Consider the following 20,943-nt stretch of genomic DNA (forward strand, 5'->3'; position numbering starts at 1 on the left):
AATCATGAATAATAAGAAGAGAGGAGCATTTATAGACCTGAATTTGAGATTGTGATAGATTCAGCAAACTGCTGACAAATAGGCCTGATGCTGATCCCCAAGATAACATACCAAAATGGATCATTGAAAGGATGGTGTGGGAAGAAGGAGGCGTCAAGAGAAACCAGCATGGGTTCACACTCACCTCAAATTGGGGATGTGACAGACATGTGTCTGGGATTTGGCAAGGAGACTCTGAGGAGTCCCATGATTTTTCTTTTAAAGATAGAGAAACATGGGCTCACTGATAGTTTATTTAAGACAGAGTTCTCTGTGGCTGAAGAACTGCACAGAACATGATTATGTCAGTCTGAAAGCATGTTTCTAGTAGCATGCTAAAGATTTTGAGCTTAGCACTGTCCTATGTAACATTTCTAGCACTTTTAATGAAAATCTTCCTTTGCAGAGGTGGGCAATTTTGTTTTTCAAAGAGGCAGATGGGAAATGTTATAGGCTTTGTGGGTGACATAAAGCCTCCATTGCATCTTTTTCTTTAAAGAAAATACTTTTTAAAAATGTTACAACTAGTCCTAGCCCAAGGACTGTACAAAAACAGGTGGCAAATCAGATTTCCCCGCAGGCCATAGTTTGCCAATCCCTGTTCTACAGCTTATCAACTTGAGGATGACATAAGAGAGAATGAGCATATTGCTTAACAGAATCAGGATCCATAAAGATATCATGAGCCCTGTGACAGGTTAGAACTAGAAGGTGCTGGAAACCTAGAGTTCAACCAGGCAAAACAACTCCTTGTCTATTTCCAGGACAAACTGAGATGGCCTTGGATTAGGGGTGGCAGAAATAAGTAAAAATAAATGCACCGTTTTATGCTTGAAATTCCAAACTCCCAATTACATGAGTACAGGATAGGCATTTATGGCTTAACAGCTGAACCAGTGAAGAATGGCATGTTAGCCAAGAGTCAGCCAAATCTGGGTCAAGGGTATGGTGTGATTCCCAATTCCACTATCCAGAATAAGATAACACCACTCAGCTTCTTGCCTTGGAGTGTTACATCAAAAGTCACTGCTGTAATATGTAGGGAAGGCTGAGGAAATTGGAAATGTTTAGACTGGAGGATGCATGTACCAGGATTTTAGAAATTGCAGAGCACAGTAAAGCTACACAAGCATGGAATGAGCTGGTTTGTTGTTTGGAAGCCTTAGCCCAGTAGCCAGGACTTAGGGGAGGAAAGAAGCCTGGGAGGCAGTTGCTCACAGTTCCTTTGACTACTGAGACATTAGGATGGAATGTACATGTGTTTATTTCTCCCCTCAGGTCATAAAGGTTGAAATGTTTCATTCGCCAAAGGGCATATCCATTTTTCCTCATGCAACAATCCAACATCTCAAGGAAAAAGGCAATTTAGGAAAGAAGCCCCTATCATTATGATCAGAGAAACAGTGTGCTCCCAGATGGAAAAGGGGGACTCTGTCCTCACACTGTGCTTAACTCTTCCTTCCATCATCTCCCCTGAGTCCACTGTTGCCTTTCATAGATGTAATACAGACTGGATCCACTCCTTTTTTATATATAAAACTCTTCAAATATTTAAAGATATATACTCCCTAAATCACTGCTGCTTCTGGAAAGAGATCACTAATTCCTTCTACAGTTCATTAAATTTCACATATGCCATAGTTTCCAAACCATTGAGAACAATTTAGAGTTTCAAAAATTCTTTTTATGAGCATGGTTCCCATTTGCTCCTTTGGAAGCAAGGAAAGTATCATATTCTCTCTGTCTGTCTGTCTGGTCCCTCACCCCCTCCCACTCTGGGCAAACCATGTGAACAAAGTCCAGGAAATTTGCATAACATATCTAAGACAGAGAGCTAGAAAGTGGGAAGTCCAGGATTATACCAAGTCTTTTGAGTTCCAAGCCTGTGTGTTTCCAGATTCTCTGTTAAAGGCTATACATTTAAAAGGGTGTCAAGTGTGGTATGGGTTTGCAATTTGGTAATAGTATTTTTAGCAGCAGGTACCACAAGGTAAATCTGATAAATCCTCAAGAATAGGAATAATATAAGGAATGGGGTGGGGATACAAAATGACAGATATGGGAATCCTTTCTCTAGTTTGAAACTTTTTGGTTCTTTTACCCTCCATGATTCTATTTCAATCCACCACGAAATTCTTAGAGCAACTCCCTTAGCAGTAATAAACATAACTACAAAGTATCAGGTTTGTACTGTTCTGGGGTCCTTTTTACAGACCTGTATTTGAAGCTGGTATTGTGGGTGAGCAGTTGTCCTTTTCACATGTTCCCATCATTGAAGTTAAAGTCATAGTAGGAACTTCATTACTCCCTGAGAACACACAAATTAGAATATGGTATAGAGACAAATACGCAAATGACAAGAAATGAACATATAGTTACAAAGGCGTATAAATAAAAATCACTACTACCTCAACTTAGCTGTGATCCTAAAGTCTTTTAGGAACTTGGTTTGGAACTCTGAACACAGTTTTGTGTATTGAAGGCATTTTATAAATAGGGAGTAAGTTCACAAGCCAACCCACTAAAAGCCTTTTATACCTTTTTGAAGTGGCAAAGATAAAGTATTAATAATAATGCAGACCTTAACCACCATGTACAATGTTTCCATGGCCAAATGCATTCAGGATTCAGACTTGGAATGACAGAACACATTTCCCCCAGAGCAGTTGGTTTCCCAGATTCTAAGCCACTGGTCAGTCCCTATAGCAGGTAGAGACTTTCAGGTCATGACAGTTCTAACAGTACAGTTGGGGTGGGGGGTGGGGGGAATCTTTCTTTTCTCCCTTAGTTCCCAAGGATCCATCTGCTTGGCCTATCTCCCCAGCCAGAATGGAACAGAAAATGGTAAACTTCGTATCTGTGCGAAAGAAGCTTTATAAGAAATTTTTTTTGCTGTTAGTAACAAATACAAAGTAAAGAGGTTCATACTTCTCAAACCGATTTTTCTTTTTTAAAAAAAAATTTTAATATAATTTATTGTCAAATTGGTTTCCATACAACACCCAGTGCTCATCCCAACAGGTGCCTGCCTCAATGCCCATCACCCACTTTCTCCTCTCCCCCACCCCCCATAACCCTTGGTTTGTTCTCTGTATTTAAGTCTCTTGTGGTTTGCCTCCCTCCCTCTCTTCAAACCGATTTTTCAAACAGTCATCAAAGTCCGTGAGAAGGAGGGGCATGAGTAAGTTCATTTGTATATACAAAGGATTGAAGAAATACTCAAGTGCATATCAGAGCAACATCACACCAAGTTATCCTGGTTCTCTGATGAGATGAGGGCAGAAGTGACAAACAGGAGCTGAAGTTAGGACACATGATTGGGGGACGGACCAGGCCTGGGGTTGCCTGCAACCCAAGCCTTGGAGCTGAGAAAGACAGAGTCCACTCAGGGAAGGGAGGTCACACATTCACCTCCACCTTTCCTTGCCCCTTGACTGGGGCAAGCTCCGGGGAAAGGGCAGGTGCACCATCTGGTGCTGGAGAGGGTTTCTGGTGGTCAGAGAAGGAGAGAGATGGGGTTTCTGAATGTGTCCTGGTGGCCATTCTCTTACTTAATATTTATTGGCTCCATGCCAGGCTCTGAGGGCCCAGAGTCGAGGCCTCAGAGACCTGATAATTCGGGAATACCGAGAGGCAAAGACAGGATTACCCTTGAGTGGAGGAAGTAAAGTACAGTTAACGTAATGGAGTGCATTACGAGAGAGACGTTAATTCTAGGAACAAACAAACAAACAAACAGACAAACAAACAGAAAGCGTTTTGGAGAAGGATACATCTAAAGACATGGGATTCACACATAGAAAGATGGGGGGGGTGGTGGGCGGGATTCCTGGTGCAGTTTGTTATGACAAAAGGCACAGAGGCCAGCGAAGGCACAGACATGGGAGCAGAGTGACCTGAGCATCCAGGCTATTGTTTTAAACCAAACATCTCACAGCCAGTGCAGATCCCAGCAGTTTTTGAATCAATGAGACACCGAATCAATCAGAGGTTACAATGAATGAATTGGGCGGGAAGAAGGGGCTGCAGGTGGGGAAGCCACCTAAGAGGTTCCTAGTCTCCTGGGTGAGAGGAAATGAGGGTGGGAAGCCAGAGGGCAGCACTGAGAAGGGGGAAGAAAGAACACGTGAGAAGCACTGTAATCTCTGCTTGTCAACAGATCCTTCTCTCCAACTCCTTGGGCTTTTCTAAGACATGGGCCCCCCTCAACCCCGTCAAGTGGCAGCTGCTTCCTCTGTGGAGCGCGGGGCCCCGCGTCTCAGAGGTAGGATCTGCGTTTTCCTAAATTCCCGATGCCATTTGCAAATTATCCATCCTCCACTCTCCTATGTGTCTGCAATGCTCTGCCGCAAGCTCTAGAACTCCCAACCTTCCCTCCTTGTTCCCACCTCCTGGCTTTCCCATGACTATTTCCTACCCCCTGAACAACTGCACATGCCTGCCCTCCAGATTTCACTTGCTACCTAGGCTGGTTATCCTCAATAAGCTTTCACTCAACTTTGGGAGCAAATAGTGTTTGGTACTTGAAAAAACAAACTTGATGCTATTTATCAATAGACAGATGGTGTTACAAATTAAATAATTAAAAATATTATGAAAATAAAGGCGCTTTCCTCAGGGCACAATATCATATTCACTCTCAGCCCTATGCAACAAACATTCTCAATCTATGAAGAGTCAAGAGTTTAACTTCTCATATACTAGATTTTCATAGTATTTACAAATGCTTTCTCTTATTTAAGTTTTTCATGTAAATATGCACATTTTTAAAAAAAAATTTTAACTTTTATTCACTTTTTGATAGAGACAGAGCACGAGTGGGGGAGGGGCAGAGAGAGAGGGAGACACAGAATCCGAAGCAGGCTCCAGGCCTCGACAGCACAGAGCCCGATGCGGGGCTCGACCTCACAGACAGTGAGATCATGGCCTGAGCCAAAGTCGGACTCTCAACTGACTGAGCCACCCAGGCACCCCTAAATATGCACATTTTTAAATAAAGATCTTGACATTTTAGGTCTAATGCTGCCTATTTTGTAAGAAAAAAGGAAAGATATTTTTATATTTCTTTAAAAAAAAATTTTATTTTCTGGGGCACCTGGGTGGCTCAGTCAGTTAGGATCCAACTTTGGCTCAGGTCATGATCTCACGGTTTGTGAGTTCAAGCCCCACGTAGGACTCTGTGCTGACAGCTCAGAGCCTGGAGCGTGATTTGGATTCTGTGTCTCCCTCTCTCTCTGCCCCTCCCCTGTTCATGCTCTGTATCTCTCTCAAAAATAAATAAACATTAAAAATTAGAAAAATAAAAATAAAAAATAAAAATAAAAAAATTTTTAACTTTTATTCATTTCTGAAAGACAGAGCATGAGTGGGGAGGGGCAGAGAGAGAGGGAGACACACAGAATGTGAAGCAGGCTCCAGGCTCTGAGCTGTCAGCACAGAGACTAACCCGGAGCTTGAACCCACAAACCGCGAGATCATGACCTGAGCTGAAGTCAGACACTTAATAACCAACTGAGCCACCGAGGCGCCCCTTTTTATATTTCTAAGGAAGAAATGTTCATAATGTCACTAACATCCTTTTTAATAACACAAAAATATTTATGACTAGAGTCAGAAAACAATAACTATTGTATACATTTGGATTCAGGGATTGTGATTGCTTCAGCTTCAGACTCTCCCTGTACTGAGTAACTCATTGTGATCATGCCTGGTAAATAAGAAATAATTAAAACCTGAAGATTTTTGTTTATGATTCACAGATAGTTTTGGGGGAGTTTGAGAGGCTACTTACAAATATGAGCCCTTTCTTTAAATATATATGCCTGTAAAGTTCTGGAACAAGTAACATTTATGGGAGAACAGGAAAGACAGTAACAAAATATTTCACGTTCCTCTGAATAAAGATGAATACCTAGGTATGAATTTCAGTCTCCAGTTTAATAACTTTCAATCTATGTATATGACATTTCTATTCTGTGCTTTGATCACTTAGACTTAATAACAGATCTAAACATCACCTAATTATCCCATATTCTAAGCAAGAAACTACCATCTGTCATCAATTTAATAATCAAGAAATGTTTGTTAAAGGCAAGAAAGAATATTGTTTATAAGTCACCACTAATTATGTCATACCTTTAAATTTAATGGCTTGAGGGGAGAGTCATTTTGTGGTTTCCATTCTCTACAACTCATAGGCAGCAGAATCACCCAGAGAAACAAACAGCAAAGTGCAGAACTATGATTTGTATCCAGCAAAGCAGGAGAGGAGGAAAAAGAGTAACAAAGAAATTTAACCCAAACAACAAAAGGTAGGAAAGGGGGAAAAAAAGAAACCATTAGAAAGCATGATAAATAAAAATTCAAAGTAAGATGGAAAGAATAAGCCCTATCACCACAAGAATCACAGTAAGTCTAAGTGGATGATGTCTAACCAGTCAGAAAACAGAAATATTGTACAGAAATTGTGATAGCCACATACTGATGAATTGAGCTCCTTAATGACAGCATGTTGAGCATTTTTTCAATACCAAATTTCTTACTTCCTGATGGTTTCCAAATCAAAACATTTATCATTTTCAATTATTTAAGTATAATATGATGTACCGTGAGCAAACATATGTGGAATAATGCTTGTGAATGATGCTAGATGTTGTTCTTGGGGGGAGACAGGAAAAAAGAGGAAGAAAAGATTCCAAAGCCATTCTCCTACACTGAAGTTGTTGACTGTCTTCTGGAAAATAGTTAGCATTGTTGAAACTTTCTCACTGAAACTGAGCCCAGATGATGTTTCTTATATCAGGATTTCTCTATACACATTGACGGCTAAAAAACCGCTGAGGAGTATTGGACATTCATGAGCTCTCAGTGAACAAGAACATGTTTTCAAGGAAACATTTCCTCCATTAGTGTTTATCTGTAATGCTCTTAAGCTGTGTACAAGTCATGTCTGCCACGAGAGGAAGCTCATTTGGTGGTAATAGCAATACCTGTAACGGGAGTTCTGTTTTTCAGCCTATCCACTTCCATTGTGAAGTCATCCTTCAGAAAAAGGAATCCAATAATGGAAAACAGGTAGACAAGGATGAGAGCCAGGACTGCAGTTAGAATAATGGAGCGGCCATTCCGTGTGACACTCTTTATGACATTGAGCAGAGTCTCTTCTCTGTACACCAAATCAAACAGCTACAAACACAAAACAAAACAAGAAAAAAATGCAATGGAGCAAAAGCTGAATAAACGTAAAGGTAACTATGGATACAAATGCAAGCCATTTTAGTTTGTCTGCGAAAAAATAACAATCTAAGTGATACCTTAAAGGTGCACCAAAATATGTGTTTCTTCTACAGTTGGAATGTATTAATAAACTGTTTTTCAATAAAGATAACTCTAACACGGCATATAATGTGCATATAATGTGTGTTGGTTTCATAACCAACATAACTTTAATTTTGTAAGATACAGAAATAGCATAGTGTCACATTTGAATTTAGAAAAATTATAATACTATACTTAACCAACTTAGTTACTTATTCCTTATTTTTAATCTTACTGATGTTCTGCAGTTGCTTCTGGAATACGTAAAATGGCTAAGGTGAGAATGCTGAATTACATTTGCCTAAGTGATGAATAATTGACAGATTCATTAAATGTATTGTTTAATCGAAGGATTAGAGGAGAAACTACCAGAACAATTTGATGAGCCTGCTGCCATAGAAAAGATAGGAAATTTAAAAATATTTGAGGAATGGAAATGCATTTCCTGGCTACAGGGACATAACAAAGACAAAACCTATTATTTTAGTATGTACATTTGGAAACAGAAGTACAAGCAAAACTATAGGACACAATTTGTTAAATTTCCACTTCCTCTAATGGGTTATTATCCATTTTGTGTTTAGTAGTAGAGAATCTATGCACTGGTCAAGAACCTAGGTATGTGTTTGCTGTCTGGAGTCCACACCAAGAGCAATTTTATTTATTGCTCTATTATTAAGTTGAAATTATACATCAGCAAGTACATGTTATATTATCAAAAGCGGGTTAAAAGCAATAAATTAACATTCACTTAAAAAGGCATAAATATCTGTTTGGAAATGAATACTATTTTGGAAGTTGGAATAATTAAGGTTTGTCTCCTGCTCTCTGAGGCCACTGATTAGAATTTCTGAACTGGTTGAAATGATCCATTACCAGTGTCACAAATCCCTTCGGAAACACCAGGGCCTTGTTTATACTCTGTTTTGCTGAGTACTGAGGGTTATATACTTACTTTCCAATTTAATTCTAGTCTTGCAAATAATTGCCATAAAGATATTACCTTATTTGTTCACCTTAGGAAGTTGATATTTTATCATGATCATACATAAAAAAAAGTGTTTAAATATTTTGCTATCTGCTTATCTTCTGGAGGGAGCAGAAACTTCCAGAAATAAAGTCAATGTTCCTCAGTACAGACAAAATTAACTAATGCAAATTCAACTTCCAAATTATCGACACTCTGACTTAACTTACTTAAGCATGTCATTGACATAAAGGAGATATTCCTTTACTTTAACTCAATAGTGGCTTAAAGAAAAGGTTTGGCAATGGACTCTAGGTCACTTCTGAATGGTTTCTAAAAGTTTATCACTTCCAGAAGCCCATGGGATGCTTACTAAAAATGCTTATTTCTGGGCCCCATTCCATTCCCATGGAATCAGAATCTTGGGAAGGCAAAAAAGGTATTGATATTGGGCAGGTTGATGGTTCTTTCTATTTATATCTGAAAGGAAAATGGCTTTTATTATTTTGGATAAAGTATTGGTATTTGTGGATGTAACTAGGAATACATATTCATGTATTTTTTATTTTTTTTTATTTTTTTTCAACGTTTTTTATTTATTTTTGGGACAGAGAGAGACAGAGCATGAACGGGGGAGGGGCAGAGAGAGAGGGAGACACAGAATCGGAAACATGCTCCAGGCTCCGAGCCATCAGCCCAGAGCCTGACGCGGGGCTCGAACTCACGGACCGCGAGATCGTGACCTGGCTGAAGTCGGATGCTTAACCGACTGCGCCACCCAGGCGCCCCATCATGTATTTTTTAAAATACAATACATATTTTAAAAAATACTTAAATGCCATTTTGGCATCACGTCCATTATAATTTCCTCCTAATACTCTAAACATCAAAATGGACAATATCCTTGGGGCACCTGGGTGGCCTAGTCAGTTAAGTGTCTGACTCTCGATTTTGCCCAGGTCATGATCTCATAGTTTGTGAGATAGAGCCCCATATGGGATTCTCTCTCTCTCCCTCTGTCTCTGCCTCTCTCTTGCTCTCACTCTCATTCTCTAAATAAATAAATAACAAATAAATAAACAAACTTTTAAAAATGGATAATATCGTTTTCACAAACAACCCAGTGAAAACAAATTAGCATCAGTATTGTAAGATTTGAAAGATAAAACACAAGAAGAAAATACAACTGGAAAATAAGGTTAAGTAACGTAAATTAAAAGTAACATTACTATCAATAGCTAATATAATTCAAATACACCTTCATTTTGCCAAATGCCTTTTCTTGGAAAACATAAAGATTTACATACATCATTTCACATGTTTTTTTATATTATCTCTTTAATGAATCTGGATAGTACGAGTCTATCATCCTCTCCCTATCGATTTTATAGACGAGAAGGGTTGAAGCACAAAAACATTACAGAATGTTTGTTATATATCACAGTCCGGTAAAAGTGCTGAGTATAATAAGACTTTATATATCACAGGCATGTTTTAAAAAGTGGATTCTTTATGGAAAATTAGAGCAGAAAGGGAATTCATTTGGATCCCTGGAACAGAAAAAAAAATCTACTTTTGACTGTTGAATAATCTAACTTAACTAGCTAGAAGATAGTTGTGTATCACGGGGGCTCTTTGAGAGTAAATAGAAAATTTGCCTCTTTTCAGTCTTCCTACATGGGTTTGCTAGAAAACAGGAAAGCAGTAGGCAATGGATTTGTTCCTCATGACCCAAGCAAACAGGGCCATCGTAATGTTTTTAGATCTTTACCTTAGGTTTCAGGAATTATTTTACTGGCTAGTGCCCTCCACTGCATGCCAGCCATGGGTGGGAGATATAAATAAATTTCTCCCATGACATCGTGATATTAACCTGGTAGTGTTTTAGGTTTCAAAATATTACCACATATTTATACTGTCTCCTCTCCTAGTTTATGGCTATCAAACAGTCTATATATAGGAAGTAAAATGGATAACGTGAAAAACAAAAAACAGACCTCTAGAAGAAATCTGCAAATCCATTTAATGAGTTAGATACATGGAGATAAGCTTAGCAACAATGACACATTAAATCTGAAATGAAGACTTAAAACAACTCACTATGTTTTTTTTTTACTAGGTTGGCAGTTTCTCCCCCATTTTATGTATACGCCATTCTAAAGTCACAATAATATTTGTTGTTGTAAACAAAATGCAATGATTCCAGTACTATGAAAATATATCCCCATACTTTCTCCCTACACTCTGTTCGAGACTCTCTAAATGTAAAGCGAAGTAAGGATTTGGCCGAAACCAAAAGCAGCTGCTATATGAAGCCTGGGTCAAGAGGTGGGGTCGTTAGTGACTTCTCAGAGAGGAAATAAAGAATTCCACCACCTATGTGGTTTCTCAGAGGAAAAGATTAAAAATAATAATAATTCACACTTTTCCTAGGAAATTCTAAAAATAACATAATTTGTCCTAAATGTCAGGCCCTGCTTTAAAAAAAAAATCAAAGGAAGAGGCAGCATTGTGTATTTTTTCAGCATTGATTGTCCACACGGAGAAGTACTCACCAGGAAGCTATAGAAGAATTCATGGACAAAGAGGCCCAGCATGCAAACCAGGACATATGCCACGTGGTAGAGAAAGGCCATATCCAGGATGACCGCTCGGTAGCCTCGGGTGAAAGTGCCACGATTTCCCACAAAACTCACCAGAAACACTATTTTATTACAAAGCTACAGGGAGGAAAAGATTAGATTTTACTGTCTTATTTATCTGGAAACTCACAAAAATAACAGTCATTGGCAAAACCTATTATTCACGAGTTCTGTGGTTTTCTTTTCTCATTTTTTTATTTGGTGATTTTTCAGCACTGCTTACAAATCTGCATGTAAACTTAATACACACAAAAGTTGTATTGTCTGCAGTTCCAGGGAAAATGAGAATGATGAAGAGCCCCAGCTGGACAATCGAGGCAGACCTGAATTTAAACCCTGGCTGTCTCACCCCTGTCGCACCCTGGTCAAGCAGCTGCAGGCCTGGACTGTTTCTTCGGAAGAATTGGAGTAAAGGAACTCCCACCGCATAGACCTCTTCAGAGTATTAAACAATTCATAATGCATTTGAAACACTTAGTACAATGATGCTTTAAATACTACTCATCATATTTTCCATACTAAAAATAATATATGTAATATTTTTATTATATTGGGTATGTAACAGAAAAGTATCTTCTCTGAAAATATCCAGAAAAGATCTATCCTTGATTTTTTTAGCCTAGACTTTCTCTACTGAATATTATTTTTAAAAAGCAAGCCATTAAAGGTGATTCTTGAATTTAATTTAAATACATGAAAATATGAATATACTTATGCAGTTAGGTTAAAATAAATATAATGTATGCATATATTTTCTAAGCTCCATGTGAAGTAATTATTCATTAGATATTTTGGAGTGTTTATTATGCTTGGTGCTATGTATTTGTGTTTAAACTATTTAAAATTGTCTTTTGTGGTGTAACTTTGGAATATAGAAATTTACACTGAGATTCTTTGGCAATAACAGTGATCTGTGCGGTGACTTCCAAAGAACACAGTTATCGTAAACTTAGTGTCATATATTTGGTTCTGGAGTCACTACTTTATTTATAAACTAAAGAGACAATTCTGCCTCTTAGTCGTCATGGAAAGAATTATAGATTTCAAATTTCAGTTCTTCCAAATTGTTTCCTGAGTTCTTCAAGTTATCTGATGGCACCATATTTGTCTTTCTAGTCCAAACTTAAGTGAGGGAAAACACGTTGCTTTTTGCAACATTGTTGACTTTAGCTATATTATATATTTAAAAAAATGCCTTATGGAATGATTTAAAATAACATAAGAAGGAGCATAACACTTTGAGGCAGAAGTGAAATTTAAGAGATGGGAAAAACCTTTTCCTTCAACTTTCTGAAGTCCAAATCAATACAGACAAAATGAGAAATGTGTTAACAGTCAAACTGAATCAATAGCATAGAAGTTCAACCTTCCCTAAAATTTCACCATGCTAATTAACTATCTTTTCAATAATCAGTATTATCAGTTCTTCCATTGTCTTTTTGAGAACTTGAATAATGTCAGGCAGAAAGTTGTACTTCATTATTTTAGTATTTCATCATCAGATCTTTATTATTAAGCATTGTTACAGTATAATGGATGTCTTTATGATTATTATCCAAGAGTAAGTTTAATATTATAAAAAGTCATCATTTAAAAAACTGAGGAAATATATACAAATATATACAGGAAATATATACAAGGTGTTCAGATAAGTGTCCTATTTGACAATAAACAACCATGAAGATGGTGAAATACAGAATGTCTAGGTGAAGCAATATTCAATGTTTTACTCTTTAAATTGTTTTGAATGGCTATTTAAGTTCAAATTATTTGCCTTGATTCACCCACTATAGTTTATCAATACAAAAAAGAAATAATAAGTTCTGTAAAAAATAAAGTTAAAACCTGGAATTATGACTTTTCAGAAGGGTGGATATGTTCAAGACAAATTGTTCATGTGTTGTTTCCTGATCTTTACTTACCTAAACTGGATCATTAAAAAATGATGCAGGAAAACTATTTATAAATCTATACACTGAGGAAAAACAATACATTGAATTCAAGTTCTCAAAGCGATACACTTCAGTTCTCAAATAATGCAAAAGCCTTATTTCTGCCTAAAAAAGCCACTGCTACTTTTGCATGAAAAATAAAGGTTTGCCTTCTTTGTTTACAGGTTGATTTTTATTTTCCTCGAACTTTGATCTAGAGCTTGGTGTTGATGGATATGTCCCTGTTCTCTTGACTACGTCTCAAACTAGAGTGGAGTTGATATTGGCAGTGACATCCATCTATTTCTGTGGAGATCAGAAGGAAGGAAATTGTCCTTTGTTCATACCAAGGAGAAATAAGTATGAGAATAAGTGATGTGGGTAGGAAAGAAGTTGAACTCTGTTTTTTCCTGCACCGTGACCCTGAAATGTATACATTGTTTTTATAGAGCATTTCCATGAAAGTTGGGAATATTTATAGTAACGAAGAAATTACAAAACTTATTCTCCCTTTTCATGCCATGACTCGCTTGATGTTGTCTAACTAGTCCTTCATTTGTCAATACCGTTACCTAGGCAATCTTCGTTTCTGAGGCAAGGGTCTGTGTGGGCAATGATAAATAGAGGGAGTGGGAACTTGACAAGGTGGTTAAAAGACCAGCCCTTTCTGAATTGGTGCTGAGAAGAGTCTTGAATCAGCATACTAATCTAAATGACCACAACTGTCCCACATATTTTTAACATTTTCCATCTATTCTTCAAAATTGCCTTTCACTGTACATTTTGTTGAGGATGAGGTGACTCGGGTGATGGTGGGGGAAAAGCAGGCAGTCTGGTAGGGAAACAGCATCAATGTAAGCTTTCTGTGTGGCCTTTTGAAAAATGATTTACCAATAGGTTTTCTAAAAGCAAAAACAAAATTAATGTCCATTTGTTAATTAATGTAGAGTGAATCAAGTTCATTAATTTTAATTGGGTAAATTAATTCTATAGTACAGTACTGTTTTCATATATGCTTCATAATTCACTGATATGTCTTTACAGGACTTTTAACAGTGCAGCAGAATAGAAAGACACTGGACTAGAAGTTGGACCATCTGGGTTCCATTCTTGGCTCTGCCACCAGTTGCTTTAGTAAATCTTCCTGGTCTCTGTCGGATTCTGTATACTCATTTCTAAAATGAAATGCCTGGAAGTAATAATCCTTAAGGTGCCTCAACGGTCTAGAATTCTATGGGATGTCCTTTAAATTTTACTGTTCTATGTGATTACAGAAATTTATAGCTGCCTTTATGTTATCCTTTTTGTCTTATTTGGTTCTATGTCCCTGATCAGGAATTCTATCCCCATGTTACGTTGTGCCTAGGGGAAAACAATAACCTATTTTCCAGGAATAAACTATAGCGTCCCCCCACCCCCACTGAAAAAGGCCATCTAGTATTTATTGAAAAGTAAAATTGAATTTATTGAACTACACATTAACTACATTACTATATTGTCATCAACCATCATCCTTACTAAAACTGATGCGATTTGATTCAAAACTCTCCATTTCAATGGTGTTACAAAAAATCTCCATTTCAGTAGTGTTACATCTTACACAGGATACGGTTGTATGGTCAAAGCATAGGAAAATTTTCAGGTAGTCAATATCACCCTGGAAATCTTTTAAATTGCTGACAAAACAGTATCATAAACAAGGGTGGTGGAAACTATACTGTCTTTTAATAAATTCAACACATGCTAGTCCTTCCTCCAGCAACTGAAGCAGTTTTCTACTACTACAACTGAATATCAGAATTAGTTATGAGCATTTAGTGACCATATTATATGAAACACAGGCTGTGTGTGTGTGTGTGTGTGTGTGAGAGAGAGAGAGAGAGAGAGAGAGAGAGAGAAAGAGAGAGAGAGACAGAGACAGAGACAGAGAGAGAATGCTTTGACTCAGAATATATAATTGAATTTGTATATGTTAAGTGAACATATGGTGGGCTCAACATTATAGCAGTAACATGAGCCCTACCAGGAAACTATCTGCAGGTAAGTAACTAAGGGCATGACACTACTAAATTTGAACACTGTGGCTTATTGCTAATAGACAGCTATCTGCGAAACTCCACCTGTCTCTCCTGTCTGCAAAATGGCAAGACCAAGTTTCGGCAGAAGGAAACACTTTCACCTTACAAATAACTGTAGAAAGGCAAATAATTTACAAGTGCCCTAAATAAATTACACATTTCCAGGCACTACTACAGAAGAAAATAACATTGTACGTAAGAGTATTTAGAAGATATTAAAAGATCTTACACAGGTATTTACTGCATTATTAGAAAAAAATATCTAAAAATGTAAATAATAAAAATTAGTGGAATGGTTAAATACATTATATAGCATCCATATGACTGGGAATATTATCATTATTAGTGGTATAGAAATATTAGGTGATCCAAAATTTATAAAATGTGTGTTTATATTTACCAAAACAATATGTTAATTTCCATTACAACGTAGACAATGAGAAGTAAACTGTACTGGGTTAGAAGGTATGCGTTTTAAGAGAAAAACACCTGAATATTTTGAAACATCTTAAACATTGAGAGAACCCTTGTGACAAGACAGAGAAATTAGTTGCAATCTAAACAAAACTTTGATTTTAGAAATGAGTGAAGATGATAAAAATGGAGCATCATAATAAACAGAAACTGATAATATTAAATGCTCAGAACAGACATTGAGGTTTTTCCTTCCACTTGTTTCCTGTTCCAGAAAAGTGACTGTCTACATTTGCTTAACATTATGAAAGACACTGAGTCAGAAACAAATAACTCTCTGTGAACCGAAACACAATTACTTTTACGATTATGGTACCAATGTTTTACAATTAAATAGCACCTCACATATTAGGAGCTTGATAAATGGCAGCCTTTTTTGGTATTATAGCATCACTGTTACTGCCCTGTTCTAAATCTTCACACTCAGCTTTTCAACAAGTGGTGGGTGAAGACTAAGCTTTAATATCTTCATTTCACCGATGAGAAAAATTACACTCAGAGGCTTGATCTGCCTATCTCGAATTCTGATTCTCCTTAAGGAATAACTGTCAGGTAGATACTTGCTTTTGTTTCTCCCTACTTCTGATACTTATAATTTTAGCACTTCTAGTTTTACCTGTTACACAATGCAAACTTTTAAGTTCCAATTAAGTAAATAAATATATTAAATCCTAAGTTACAAAATAGGGCTGATTAATGTTTGAATTTTTTTCCTGCCTCCTGGGAAATGGTAAAGCACAGGAAGAAGCCTGTTATGTTAAAAGTTAAGGTGAATGATTATTGGCTAAAACATTTTATTAATCTGTACAATATCAAAACTATAGATAAAACTTCTATCAATATTATCAAAATCACAATTATTCTATCCAGTTTGTTTGTTTCAAATTAAAGTTGATTATTTTCTTTGTCAAAATACCCTGAACTACCAAATTATAATGGGGGTGTGCAAATGGATTTTTTATGCTGTGAGAAATAGAAGAGTACTCACAGATTCATACAGTTAATAAGAAAGATACATTTCCATGTATTTTCTCCCCATGAAAAAATTAAAGTACAATACTTGCCTCTTAGATGAATTTTCATTTCCTGTAATGAAACTATTCTCACCAAACCTTAGGCAGAAATCATCTTTTTAACCTGTCCCCAAGGGGGAAAGGAAAAATAATTCCAAATGTTTTTGGTTTCCACAATAGACATTAAAATGTTTTTCCTTATCTCTTTATATGTTCTTGAAGCTTCTGTATGGCAAGAACCACATTCTCCACTTCTTGGTGTTTTCAATGTCTATCAGATAACAGAGGCCCAATAAATGCTTGTTTTTTTCTGGCCCAACTCTAGCTAGCTATTATTTCAACTTATCAAACTTAGATTCTCTTTCTTGAATTAATGTCTTATTGAAGACCAGCTGCCATTTTATGAATATTATTTGCTTCTTCAAATAATCTGGCTCAAAATTGAATGTATTTTTTTAAAATAATAAGCCAGACTTCCTTAATTCAAGTTTTCTAATAGATTTAGAAAATTTTATTTTATTTTTTAATTTTTTTAATGTTTATTTATTTTTGAGAGAGAAAGACAGAGCACGAGTGGGGAAGGGGCAGAGAGAGAGAGAGGGAGACACAGAATCCAAAGCAGGCTCCAGGCTCTGAGCTGTCAGCAGAGAGCCCGACGTGGGGCTCGAACTTGGAAATGGCGAGATCATGACCTGAGCCAAAGTCGGTCGCTTAACTGACTGAGCCACCCAAGCACCCCAATTTAGAAAATTTTAGATAAATCCATGAAGATTCTTCAATTAGCTTGGTTGGCAATATTGCAAAATTAGCTTATTTTCAAAACATTCAAAGTACAAGTTCAGTTCAAGTAAATAATTTTTGAATGTTTAAGTAGTAGGCATGAAGTGGGAGAAAAATGGAGTTGGGAATGAGGAGGGCAGGATTATACCATGAACATAACAACCCCTGCCCTCAAAAAGCTTAGGAATCGTATATTTGGTACTTGACAGAATTCTTCACTGATAGATCTCTTTGCATGTACAGTAAACTTCCCTTTATTGACAGTGATTGAGGAATAACTGGTAATTTGGTTGCCTGAATGTTCTAACTGGGACCTGTCATATATACCATGTTGAACCTTCAAAGAAGTGTAATATGCTAATGGACAGAAACACAGACTTGGTCATTCTATCTCAGCTTTATAATTCTCAAAAGTTTGGTTGACTATTTCATTTGTTCATTCTCAGTAAATACTTGCCATGTATTTTATGTACAAGGCACTGTAAATGTAGAAGAATACAAAGATAATTTTTCACTCATTCATTCACTCACTCATTAGTTAATTCATTAAAGAAATATTTGTTAGTACCAATGACAATCCAAGACACTGAATGGTCAATCATTATCCATAAGAAATGTATAATGTAGTAGGGGAGATAAGTCATTTATGCAGATACCAGAATATAGGACATTATGTTAGAAACACAGTACAAGATATAGACAGTGCTTCAGGTATTCAGCAGACATATTAGCAATATACTAATTGAACATTTTTTCTTTCATTGACCTGAGGATTTGCCCTTTTCTTAATATTCCTTTATGGATATACCATGTAGAAAGCTGTCTAATCCCTTTAAAATTTTATCTCTTGAGTACAATTATTGCTATTTGTATATGCTAATATATACATATATAATATATATGCTAATGTATACAATAATATGCTAATAATTGTATACATTAATGCTATACATTATTGCTATACAATAATAATGCTATACATATTGCTATACAATGGTACTCTGGCTTACTTATTTTAAACCTACCTAACAGAGGTTTGAAATGTGCTCCTTTGTTCTAATATTTTAAAATTTAGTGAAAAAAATATTAATTTCATCTATGTCTTTCACAAGTTTATAGGTTTTGTTCACATAAAAAGAGACCAATTTCGTATTTTCTCATATAGCAATCCTTTTTTCTTTGATCATTTTATAAAAGGTACTTACTTCTAAAATTCTACCAAATATAATTTAATCTTTCTTGGGTGGTTTAGAAGTCACTTTAGGATGTTAACAGTGGCTCAGAAGCATTTTTGTCAATAGCTTTGGGTATAGAAGGCATTAAAACTGGATTGGATTAAATTGATTGCAGAAATGGGTCACACCTCAAATGCCACCTTCTTAAATATATCAAATTTTTACTTGTCATTTTTTTCTCCTCAAAATTAAGAATGTACAAATTAAACTCTCATTAATTTGGATTCACAACACATAAGAATTTACTATGCATACCTGAGTTAAAATATATAGTTACACTTTTATAGTTAGTACATTTTTAATTAATTTATAATAGGACAAAGCTAAGTAAAGTACTTACATTAGCTGCACCAAGAAGTATTAATGTAGGCCCAAGACCTATTGTATATATTGATCTGAGCATTACTGACACAAGAAATGGCCGAATACCCACAGGCTTGGAGAAGAAAAATAGCATCGATGTGCAGATTGCAACTGCTATCCAAAGTAGAACTGAGAACAACGGGGAAAGCGTACCTGTAAAATGTGGAAGAAGTTTATTTTTACTGAGGACAAAAGTAGAAAATGTAAAACTCTTTGCCACTCCACCTTATATAACAATAGCAAGTCAAGCCATAAGACACTGAATTTCATAACAACCCACTCTACACACTATATATTTAGAGGCAATGTCTCTGAACACATCCCTCATTATTACATTTCCAGAAAGTTTGTGGTTATTTTCAGGATGTTTAAATACTCCCTAGTTAATGTTCCTTCCATTAAGTCGGAGAATTGTTCATCTTTCTCTCCTATGAGAGTTATCGGTTAAATATTTCTTCTGCTAGATGTAGCTCACTTGGGAACCTTAATTCAAAATTTAGGATTAATGACTATTAAGTGTGCAGCTACATCATATGAAACCAAGTATTTTTTTCACTGAACTCATACCTTGCTTTCTTCTATTGTTATGAAGCTTCTATATTATAGATTCTTCTAAAGAATTCAGAATGTAAAATATCCAGTCTTTAGCGGCACCTGGGTGGCTGAGTCGGTTAAGCATCCAACTTCAGCTCAGATCATAATCTCATGGTTCGCGGGTTTGAGCCCCGTGTCGGGGTCTGTGCTGACAGCTCAGAGCCTGGCGCCTGCTTCAGATTCTGTGTCTCCCTCTTTCTCTGCCCCTCCCCTGCTCACACTCTCTCTTTCAAAAAATAAATAAACATTAAAAAAAAAAAGAATGTAAAATATCCAGTCTTTAATAAAATAGACATAAGCTTTAGCTGTTAACACATACATGTGTATATATGTGTACGAATGTGTATATGTGTGTTTGAATGTATGTTCTGAGATGCAACTCAAGTTCTAAAAAGATGGTGAGCTATTTAAAGCCTCAGAAAACAAAAGTGGCCAAACACTTAAAAAAATGAACGCCATTACAAACAAAATTTCTTTAGAAATTACCCAAAACAAGTTTAAAAAATATATTTCCTTTCTAAAAAAGTATAATTCATTGATATTTGTACTCACTATGTGGATTTGAGGAATCCCTGGGTGAAGGTTGGGGGTGCTGGATTTGCAGAAGTAAAGTAAGGGGCCACATTCTTGGGCTGATTAGATCAGCTGTAGGACCTCAAACACGGGTCTATTGGCTAATGAAGTCACAGGAGAAACAACAAAATGGAGATTTTCCACTAGTTATTTCTTTTGGCCAGTTTCATTATTTATAAAATTCACTTCTGCATGCAAAACACCACAAATGCTTTGGTGTGTAGAGTTTCTGTATTATCACTGACACCCTGGGATTATTTGAATTCCTTCAATGAATTCTGTGTAAGCCTTTAGTTCATAGTGAGTGCTAATAGATCAAAAATAGGTAGGGAGAGTCTGTTAGACATTAAAAAACAAAACAAAACAAGTTAGGAAGTAAACAGCATTAGCTGTTTTTTTTTTTTTTCAGTGTTTATTATTATCATGTTGCCTCAAACAAACAGTGATGAAAGAAATTTGGGAAGAGAGAACTGATCTAAGTTCCTCACCATATTTATGATCTGATTACATGACTTTGAAGATGGGGAAAGAAGAGGGGATACAATTCTCTGGAAATTAGCCTAATTCCCATTTCTGGCAATGCTAACAAAATGGGTACCCAATTCATGTTTATTATTATGTTGGCTGATTCACACTTTATGTCTACCAAAACATAGCCTGACCACCAACAACCCTAGCTTCACAGATCTCAAAGATCCATGGAGACCATAGTGCCTTCAACTTTCTCTCATTCTTATTTGGACTCTGTCAGAATGTTAGCTTTGTAAGAGTGATCTCTGGGCCTATCACAAATGTGGCATGCAGCAATGAGTAAATATTCATTGATTAAATGAATAAACAAAAACATAATCTGTGAGCTCATTTTGAGTCCATAACTAAGTCTCTGGTTAAAAATTTGCTAGTTGTGGAGCTTCACTCTTAAGTTTACTAAAACTGC

General features: G+C 36.4%; 1 protein-coding gene across 2 annotated transcripts in view; it reads right to left on the reverse strand.

Annotated features, from left to right (window-relative positions):
• The window catches only part of ITPR2 (inositol 1,4,5-trisphosphate receptor type 2), a 490,724-nt gene that overhangs the window by 71,230 nt on the left and 398,551 nt on the right, over window positions 1–20,943 (reverse strand). For both annotated transcript variants that reach the window (XM_049627177.1, XM_049627176.1), the window contains exons 49-52: window positions 18,817–18,992; window positions 10,879–11,043; window positions 7,029–7,224; window positions 2,255–2,347 (exon numbers count right to left, since the gene is read on the reverse strand). In XM_049627177.1, the coding sequence (XP_049483134.1) occupies window positions 2,255–2,347; window positions 7,029–7,224; window positions 10,879–11,043; window positions 18,817–18,992 (630 nt within the window). The remainder of the gene's footprint in view (window positions 1–2,254; window positions 2,348–7,028; window positions 7,225–10,878; window positions 11,044–18,816; window positions 18,993–20,943) is intronic.

Source organism: Panthera uncia, chromosome B4 (genome assembly GCF_023721935.1).
Source record: "Panthera uncia isolate 11264 chromosome B4, Puncia_PCG_1.0, whole genome shotgun sequence".
Taxonomy (NCBI): Eukaryota; Metazoa; Chordata; class Mammalia; order Carnivora; family Felidae; genus Panthera; species Panthera uncia.